Genomic DNA, 10,591 nt, shown 5'->3' on the forward strand with positions numbered 1-10,591 from the left:
GGGAGATCCTGACATACAAGGGAACGAACTTCATGTCACAGCTGATGGGACAGCTTAACAGGCAACTGGGCATCAAAGCGGTACGGACAACTCCATATCATCCACAGACAGATGGACTGGTGGAGAGGTTCAATCAAATGCTGAAGAACATGCTGCGGAAGTTTGTGGCAGACACGGGAAAAGACTGGGACAAGTGGCTGCCATTTGTGTTGTTCGCCTATAGAGAGGTACCTCAAGCATCGACAGGCTTCTCACCCTTTGAACTCCTGTATGGATGGCAGGTACAAGGACCCTTGGACCTGTTAAAGGAAAGCTGGGAGAAACATGAAGTGAAGGATAAGGGGATAGTACATTAACGTACTGGAGATGAGAGATCAGCTGGAACAGTACCGAGAACAGGCTAAAGAGAACCTGATGGAAAGGCAACAGGCACAAAAAAGGTGGTACGACCAAAACGCCAGGCTTCGACAGTTCCAGCCTGGGCAGGTGTTACTACTTTTACCAACATCAACACACAAGCTTTTAACTAAGTGGCACGGACCTTATACTGTGGCTCGCACATGGGGCCAGTGACTTATGAAGTCCATCATCCGGACAAGGGCAAGACCAGGCAGACCTACCATGTGAACTTGCTAAAGGTATGGAAGGAGCCGCCCGGTAAGGGACCAGAGACATCATTACTGGTGAGGAAGGTGGAAGAGGATTCAGAGGATGAGAAGAGGCAGCCGTCTGTGGTGAACCTAAACACCTAGAGGACCCCCAAGAGGGAAGGGCTGCAGCACCTCTTGAATCAGCTTCCTACTCTGTTCTGTCACAGCAGAAGAGCACCGGCCACCTTTCAGAGGCTGATGGCCAGAGCATCTACAACACCTACAAGAGATCTTAAAGAGGATAGACAAGGCAGGATTAACGCTCAACGTTTCCAAATGCGAGTGGGCAAGGCAAGAAACCAACTATCTGGGGTATCATCTGGGCAATGGACAGTTAAGGCCACAGATCGACAAGGTGGAGGCAATCCGAAGGAGCCCACAGCCAAAGACCAAGAAGGAGGTGGATGTGTTCCAGTCCGGTCCTACAGAGTCCAGATTTCCGAAGTGATTCCTGGTGCAGGTGGACGCATCCTCATTGGGAATAGGAGCGGTTCTGGCTCAAGGAAACCCGGGGCAGGAGCGACCGGTTTTCTATCTCAGCCGGAAGCTGTTGCCTAGGGAGACAAGATATTCAGCAATTGAGAAGGAAGGACTGGCCATCAAGTAGTCATTGGACAGTTTGAGGTATTACCTACTAGGTTTGACCTAGAGACAGACCATCGAGCCCTCACCTGGATTCAGTCCATGAGGGACCACAATGCCAGCCATATGCCAGATAAGGCATCGTCCGGGGAGGCTCAACGTGGTAGCCGACTACCTGTCCAAGTTCCCGGCCAGTACGCGGCTTGGAGAGGGGGAAGGTAATGTGATAAACTCACGTTATCTACCACCGCTGGGGAAGCAGCACTAACACACATACATACTCACATGCACCTACATACCTCATTCATTCTCCGTTACCCTCCTTTTCACCGTTAGCATTGTCGGAGGAGTGCGTGCACACGCAACACCGATGGCACATGGACATATTCTTCCATCTCTCCACTTTCCCACTCCATAACGGTTCCCAAACATTTCCATACATACCTTGTACTTTGTCTTCGTTTGTCTCACGTTTTGTTAAGTCCAGTGAGGCAATGGTATTCCAGTAGGAAACGCTATCGGCCGACCCGAACGAACCGGCGTTAGCGGTTATGACGGCACTTCCGGGTCGCGCCGATGCAACGTCGCTGGAAGTGGGCGATACCATTGTGTGATACCAAGTGTCTGGGTGTTTTTGTGTATATTTGTCTATGAAGTTTATGTGTTAAATGTAGCATGTTAATAATGACATATTACTTACCTGTTATACGTACATATGAGTGCTGTCAATATGTGTTAAGGTGGGAGATACCAGTATGTGCGGTACTGGTATCACAAAAATGTATACTTACCTGTATAATGGTAGGGCCCAAAAAGGGGTGGGGTTTGGCCTTTATAAGCCCAGGCGAAACCCCAAATCAGACGCAAGAGTGCTACCGTGGTGCATCACGCAATCACTTTAGAGCAGTGGTCACCAACCTTTTTGAGCCCATGATCCCCGACCTCGGAATTGTTGAAAGGCAAGATCTACCACTCAAAAAGTTGAAAATAAAAACAGCCCAGATTGAACCTCCAGCTTGAGGCCTTTTATTTAGCCTATAATTGTGGATCTATTTGAATGATCTGCAATTCTTTGTTCCACTTTTCTGATGCAACTAAGCAAACTCTGTAACGTGTAGAGTTGCCACTTTCAGTGTGCCAAAATGAGGTGAAAAACATCAATTCAAACACCAGTTCAAGGACTTTAATTCACACATGACAGCTTGACATTAAAACGAGGTTAAGAATAAATTTAACAAGACCCTAATTATGTAGGTATTTACTGTATAAATATTTGTTATTTATGATGCATTTATTTGGTTTACTTTTATTAAGTAAATACAGTATATAGATGGAAATGTTATAAATAGGCCCTAATAATAACAACAACGTCAATTATTTATTTTTAAGCATTTATAAACTTATTCTTAACCTCATTTTAATGTCAAGCTGACATGTGTGAATTAAAGTCCTTGAACTGGTGTTTGAATTGGTGTTGTGTTATAGTCTCTGTGTACAGTTGTTGCTGTTTCTGTGTACTGGATGCTCCTGTCACCAAAACAAATTCCATGTATGTGCAAACATACTTGGCAATAAAGCTGTTTCTGATTCTTTTACCCGTCTAATAATGTCTTGGTAATAAGTATCTGTTTCACAAAATAGCTAAAGGTCTGACAATGTAGTTCGGAATGGGCGATCATATTAGGCTAATTGAAAACATAAATAGGATATCAGCAGATGTCATCTCCCGCATCTCTGAAAACTGTGCAGTTTACCATCACTGACAGACCTGCGGATCATTCACAATTACAACTTTGTGAATAGACTGATGTTGTCTTTCAGACAAGCTCAACATTAAAATGCGCTGCTTTCTCACCATATCCCGTTGCTCACATTCGTAAGTTATATTCGCTGAAGACAGAGAGCCGCGACTCCAGCAATGCGTGCATCATCCACGCTCGTGGCGCTTGCTTGCGCATCCAGTGTCAAAGCACCAAAACGCGTACAACAACGAACAAGTGGCATTGTTATGTCATATGAATAAACTGTTTTTAAGTGTAATGCACCGCAACAGTATAGTGACCTCCAAATGACAGTTACGCCACTGCAGGCGCGAGTCATTTTGCTTTTGATCACTGACCACCAACATTAGAAACACTGAAGAGCGATCACGCGCAGTCGCGCATCACAATGAAATGTGATTAATGATAACGGTCGCATTAAAAACTCACGCAGGGAATCATTATTTACACAGCCATGAAAAGATTAATGCAGAACTTAAAAACATACAACCGCTGAATGAAGAGAAAGAGAGATGCGCTTGCAAAACTGAACATTGATCAGTTTCATTTTCCTATTAGCCTACTTTCGGGGAATCGACAGGTAACGTCTCAAAGATCGACCAGTCGATCGCGATCGACCAGTCGATCGCGATCGACGGGTTGGCGACCACTGCTTTAGAGTCTTTAGAGAGTATAGTTGTTTTGTTTGATACTTTTTCGGTGAAGGATTATTTTGCTACTTTTTGGTTTTCTTTTCTCTTTTATGATTTAATTTGATACTTTGGATTTTATTGGTTACTGGGACATGTAAATATATAAACTTCAATGTGGATTACTTTTTGGCACTGTAAATAAACACCACCTTGCACAGAAGTGCTTCTGCGAGTGTGCCATCATTTTTTCACCCCTATTGGACTCACAATTCCTCCCGAAGACAAGCTGGTGGGCTCGTTTTCATCACAAAGATGTTCCATGTTTTCATTATTCTTCATAATGACAGTCTATGGTTTTGATTAAAATGTATTTTGCTAGAGACTGAGTTAACGTTACTCTATTAGAAGCACTGGAAGCGGTCTGAATATTTTGCGTCTTCATACAAAATAACTCTTTTTAAACCTCTGATTTAACTGTAAACTGTTGGATTGATGCAACGCACTATGTGTTAAACATCTACTCGCTGTGTTCTAACTATTATTTACTTTGGGGAGCAAAATGATCCCCGGGACTTCAGAAGGAGTAGGTGCTTTAAGCGCATCATTGTGCATCCGGGAGGCGCATAACTGTAAATAATGAAGCGAATGGATTAAGCGCACCACTCTGAATTAGAGTCTTTTATACAGTGATAGTTTTGTACAATAAACAAAGACAGATAGTAGTATTTTTACTTTCTCAATTACATTATGAGACTGAAAATAGAGTCGGATATTACTTGGAGGAAAAAAATACAGAGCATATATCATGCTTTAGTATTTCATAAACACATTTTTAAATGTTTTTACATTTACATTTAGTCATTTAGCATCAATTAATGTACTTTTTCATTGACGAGTGGGCTGCGTTTCGGTCAACTGAATGTGCAGCTTATCTGCAGTGTTACCTTTTATGGAAATTCGCTAAATAGTGTGGTTTGTGCGCACCTGTGTGTGACACGGGACCTGAATAGCAAGGGGTGATGGCTATGTGTGGCCATTAATAGGCTGTTAGGCTAATAGGAAAGTGTCCTATCTGAATTACATAAACTGTGACACGGTCTACTACATGTAAAAAATACTATACTTCAGTATTTCTTTGTAAACTGTGGTAAATTCCTAGATACTGTAAAGTGTCTTTAAATCTTACCATAGTACATATTAAAATGTACTACAGGATTTATTAGTTTATTAATTCACCGACTAAATACTGTAGAGTACATTAACCAAGTTTAGTAATACTATAATATATTTCATTTGACTACAGTTTAATTTACTATAGTACATACTAAAATATGTATATTTCTTCCATGTGGGATATTATAAATACCTGAAATAATATAAAAATCTTTCTGGGTGTATCGAAACCTGAAATAGCAGTCAATTTCTGTAATATACGTCCTTATCATCAGACAATGCCTTCTTAATGAAATGTAAAGCCGCAATAGATGCCGATAATGAACAATTTCAGATTGTGATTTAGAACGAAGACTCTGCACTGCCTCGAATGTTATGTTTATCAAAAGGCAAAACGGAATGTAGCTTTTGGTTGCACTACACCGCTACTTGCTGATAAAAGTATTTAACTACTGGATAAATGTTTAAAAAGTAACTACTGTCTAGCTACTGAAAAATGTAGTTAAGTTAGTAGTGTCACTCCTTGTAGTTAACTACTCCCCAACACTGTTGGTAGGCGGGGATTATGCTAATAATGAATGAGTGTGCATGCACACCCTTATTTATAAATGACTGGAATTCATTAACGCATTTAACAATCAAATCTGATGTTTTAGAAGTATTTGTGAATCCAGAGGAGAGTTTTCGGGAAGGTCCGTTTCACGTGCAAGTCACTCGGAAATTACTCATATTTACGAACGCTTCATGAATGATGCCCACTGTACCTTAAAGGACCAGTCAGTGAAATCAAGCAGCATCTAGCATTGAGGTTGCGAATTGCAATCAACGGCTAGCTCCACCCCTCCCTTTCGAAGCACTACGGCGGCTGACATAACATGGCCGGTGTGTATGTGTAATAAAAACATAACGCTTCATTATGTAAGGTATATAATATTGCATTTCGGTCTAGAGATCCTTCATAAAATTACACAAAGCACCTTTAAGAAAGGCATTTGAATACTTTGTACGAATGCCTTCGCATGCAACTGACCTAGTTCCTTGGGTCCTGAATTGGTCTCTTTCTGTGTAAATATTTTCTTCTTCCTTCTCATCTTCTTGTTTTGGACCTTCAGTTGTTTGATTAACGTATTTACTCCAGCAACTAACAGTAGCCACTACCTGCTACAGACACAAAACATGTTCAGTAATTTCTGCCCAGAAACACATTTTAAGTTTTATATACTGACATAAAAAAGCAAGTTCCAAGAAAAGATTTGCAGTCTCTTTAAACGTAACACTCATGGATGTAACTGGTATTTTAAAATGTCCTAATTCAACCATTTACTTGTTGGCTTTAATAATTATTTCACTTTGCAGAAAAAGACTGTAAAGACGTCATTTTATCAGGCATTACATAACAAGATGATTTATAAGATGACATAGGACAAATATTCAAGACAAAATAAAAACAATAAGGTACATTTATTGTTATAAAAATCTAATATATAATGCAATTTTAGTCCAGACTAAAATTAATGTTTGAGCTGCCTTAACTGAAAATAACTTGAAACATCTTAAAATGTGTCAATTTTAGGGATGTAACGGTATCAACATTTCACGATACGATAGTACCTCGATATGAAGACTACGGTACGATATTTATTGAATTTTGTGCAGGAAAAAAAACTAAACAAATGAAGACTTGGAAAAATGTGGCATAAGTGTTTATTAAACTATGACTGAACAAAGATTTATTATTTTTAGATTAGGTAATTTTAAAGTGCAAAGAACAGTAATATAATAGCATAAAAATGTATAACATAAAAACTGAGAACATGAAACATGAAAAAATTAAAAAAGTTTAAGTTGTTTGTCAACTTTTAACAACTCACAACCAGTCAGGTACTCGCCTCATTCACTGCTTCACTCACACACTCACCTCATTCACTGCTTCACTCACTGCTATTTTCTTTTCTCCTCGTATCATCATGAAACTGTTCGGGGTGATGTAACAAATGGCTCTTCATATTAGTCGTATTCATTGAATTGTACTTCACCGCAGTCTGGCAGTGTCTGCATATTGTTTTTTGTCTGTCCGTCACCTTTTCTCGTTTCTTGTTACGGGAAAACCGAAATGCTTCCACACATGCGATTTATAATTCGCTTTAGCTTCAACTAGAGGTGGGCGGAATGGCCAAAAATCTATTTCAAGGAATGAGTAATTTTATTTCACGGTAACGATATATTTCATGAAACAATCTCCCATTATAATTCTATATTTTATACCTCATTTTTCTTAGATTTAACTAATTTATTTATTACAGTTCATTTAAATGCCCACCATAGTTAAAATGTAGGTAAGTTATGAAAATGTACTAAAGATATCAGATTAAGTTCTGATAATCAGATGTATTATTTATTCATATTTATCTTCTGGCTATATCATATGTATACAGTAGGAAGATAGACAACATATATAACAATAAAGTATGAATATGCACAAACAATGAGAGTACAGTATATGACTAAACTGGTGTTCATGGGGTCTGTACTGTAGGTCTTTATCGCTCTTCACTCTCTATTAGATGAGTACTTTTAATGTGTTGCGACTCTCTGTCTTTAGGTTTGTTTATTCTCGGGCTTGTTTTTGCACTGCGAGTCTCTGGTGACTCCTCACGTGTCTCCCAAAACTGGAGGTAGAAGCGCATCACATCAAAGCGCTCACGCGCTCGCGAGCATCATCGCGCATTCCAATGTTTCACCTTGGCTCGCCTGAAGTTAAACTTTATAAAACTATTAACAGCTTTTCAAAACAACCTGACTTCTGAAATACGTGTTGAGAATGAGCTTTTTTAAATGCTGGCGCAGATCCCTGCACGAGCACTGAGAGAAGCGCCGGACTGGAGCGGATCACTAAACTACAGACTGAAAGAAGGTCAAAAGAATGTTTGGTACATTCATTTGTTACGGGTGGATTAATTCATTAGTTTTTTTCAGAATAGCGCCTAATTTGCAGAGCGCCGAGTTAACCACGCCTACTTATTTACATTCCGCGGAATACATGGAATAGAAAAATCTCTTACGGTTGACATTTTATTCCGCGGTAACGGAATATTCCGTCATTCCGCCCAGCCCTAGCTTCAACAATTTGTAAATCCGTTTCTATGCCACTAGTGGCATCCGCCATTTTCGCTCAACTTGATCTGTAGCGGGCGGCAGCAGAGCGCAGAGGATGATGGGCATGCATGGGTTGATAGGAATTGTAGTTCCCGCTTCCCTCAACTTGCTCCATTCGGCTGAAAAAACTACACTTTGCCTGGACGATCTATCGTCATGCGACCACGATAGTATGCTATCGCGATACTTCGATATTTACAATACCGTTACATCCCTAGTCAATTTCCATTGTTTTGTCTCAACATGCACACCAGTAATGTTTTTTTCTAAGGCGTTTTTATAAAAGAAACTACTCCTAATTACTTATAGTCCTGGGTAATTAAGCTAAACCTTGTTCTATATTTATACACAATGGTACTTCATATACTCAGGTATAATCATTATTATCAGCCCACTGACCAGCCAAAAGACTCAAAATATGCGCTTTACCTCTGATTTATTTGAATTCAGATCTTCATTAATGCATTCATTCTGAAAATCTTTGTCTTGCTGCCTTAAAAACAACAGACAAGAAATATCACAATTTATCAGTCATTTTATTAGTGCGGTTAACCACCAGGATTCCTAAGGTCTGCTTACCATTGTGACAAAACTGTTTCAGTGTTCACCTCCAGCAGCTCTCCACGCAGATAATTCAGTTTCTGAACATGCCGTCTACAGTCAGCAGCAGCGCCCCGACTGTACTCCTGTTAACACATACAAGCACATTATCAACAGTGGATGGCTCAGTTATACAGTTTCAAACTAAATAAAAAAAACTGGGGGTGATTTTTGATGCTAACTTAACATTTTATCTTCATGTTCGTAGCACAGTTAAAGTATCCTTTTTCATCTCAGAAATGTTACCAGATTACATCAAACATTAATTATGTTGACATTCTGTTGCTGAAAAGTTAATAAACATTTAAGTTTTTCCCAAATTGACTATTGCAATGCATTTTTGGCTGGAGTTTCAAAAGCCACCCTCAGTAAACTACAGTTGGTACAGAATTCTGCTGTTCGTATCTTGACTAGAACCAGTGAAAGTTCACATTACACCTATCTTAGAAACCTTGCACTGGCTTCCTGTCAAGTTTCGAATTTATTTCAAAATTCTCCTGCTGATTTATAATGCCTCAAATGATTTAGCTCAATATCTGTCAGAGCTCTTACAGGGTTTTTCCTGGCTCAAAATGAGGCGGAGGTGGTGCCATCCTGATCTTGTACACACACATAGGCCTACCGTACCTTTAAGTGGCTTAACCAAAGTGACTTTGAGTTTGACATATTAAAGAGTACATTCCTCGAGATCATAAAAAATACATTTCATGAAGTGTTTAATTTTGCCGTGTTTGAATGTAAGCAATCTGCCAAGTTGTAAATCCGAAGGTGAACGAATAACAAAGTTATTAGCTTATAAAAAAGGTAATCGACTCTGAATCACGCGAACAAGCCATGACCTGTCCGAATCTTTAACCACAATGTACCTACGTCACTAGAAAAATCCCCGCCTACTGACTGCGAAAACTTAACTCTCTCCTCCCCAAACACTGTACTAGCTCGTTCGTGACGTGTGCATCATGTCTAAGAGAAGCTGTGTTCTATGTAGTGAAACTAAGTCAGTCTTATTTTCACTACCAAAGGAAGAACTTCTGAGGAAAAAATGGTTACTATTTATTTTTCAAACGACACCAAAGGAGTATAAACCGAACGTTTTACTTTGCGCGCGTCATTTTACCGAAGATTGCTTCATCAATCTTGGCGCCTTTACTGCAGGATACATTAAACGTCTTTCCTTAAAAGATGTTGCAATACCAACTTTATTTGGACCTGTAAGCTCCACCGAATCACAACCTGTAAGTGTGACTCTTTATTTTTGTCTTTACTTAAAATTAAATTTGTGTGACGTTATCTCATGTCTGTGTTTAGCTAACGTTACCGTTATTTTTGGGGTTGTTACTGTTTGTTTACCTAACGTTAGCTATAAACTCGTTGCGCTAATGTAAGTGTTCAACCATATTAACTCGCAAAGTCTTTATTTCAAGAACTGCGTGGTGTACTATAGTTATAATAACATCTGAAGATACGAACACCGTACACTGTATGCCGTGATAACTAACTGTTACAAGAGAAGTGTCTAAAACAGTCCTTTTTCTTACTGGCATCTGTATAAGGATTAAAGAATGATTCGTCAGACTCGGGCTCGAACTGGTAAGGTAAAATCGACGCCATCTCTCTCTATACACTGTTAATATCCAACCACCTGCAAACCGTAATACAGCAGTAATGATAGGCGGTCCATTTGCGACACATGCTGAACGCGTTTGACCAATCACAGCAGACTAGACCATTTGACCAATCACAGCAGACTAGACCATCTGACCAATCACAGCAGACTACACTATCTGACCAATCAGATCAGACTACGCTGGCGGAAAGGCGGAGATTACACAGATGAATCGCGGAACGAATCATTTGAGAGTCAGTCAAGAAGTAAGGTAATAAAAACTGCTTATTATTACGAAATAATAGTATTTTTACATCATGTATGTACATAAACTTGTTGTCGGACACTCCATAAACCAAAATAAGCCCTTAAAAATATTGAGGAATGTACTCTTTAAAATATTGCAATAAA

At 39.5% G+C, this 10,591-nt stretch overlaps 1 protein-coding gene across 3 annotated transcripts in view; it reads right to left on the reverse strand.

Annotated features, from left to right (window-relative positions):
• mrnip (MRN complex interacting protein) overlaps positions 1-10,591 on the reverse strand; it is a 34,901-nt gene that overhangs the window by 8,930 nt on the left and 15,380 nt on the right. For all 3 annotated transcript variants that reach the window (XM_057349958.1, XM_057349960.1, XM_057349959.1), the window contains exons 3-5: positions 8,554-8,660; positions 8,404-8,467; positions 5,849-5,979 (exon numbers count right to left, since the gene is read on the reverse strand). In XM_057349958.1, the coding sequence (XP_057205941.1) occupies positions 5,849-5,979; positions 8,404-8,467; positions 8,554-8,660 (302 nt within the window). The remainder of the gene's footprint in view (positions 1-5,848; positions 5,980-8,403; positions 8,468-8,553; positions 8,661-10,591) is intronic.

Source organism: Triplophysa rosa, linkage group LG13, assembly GCF_024868665.1.
Source record: "Triplophysa rosa linkage group LG13, Trosa_1v2, whole genome shotgun sequence".
Classification (NCBI taxonomy): domain Eukaryota; kingdom Metazoa; phylum Chordata; class Actinopteri; order Cypriniformes; family Nemacheilidae; genus Triplophysa; species Triplophysa rosa.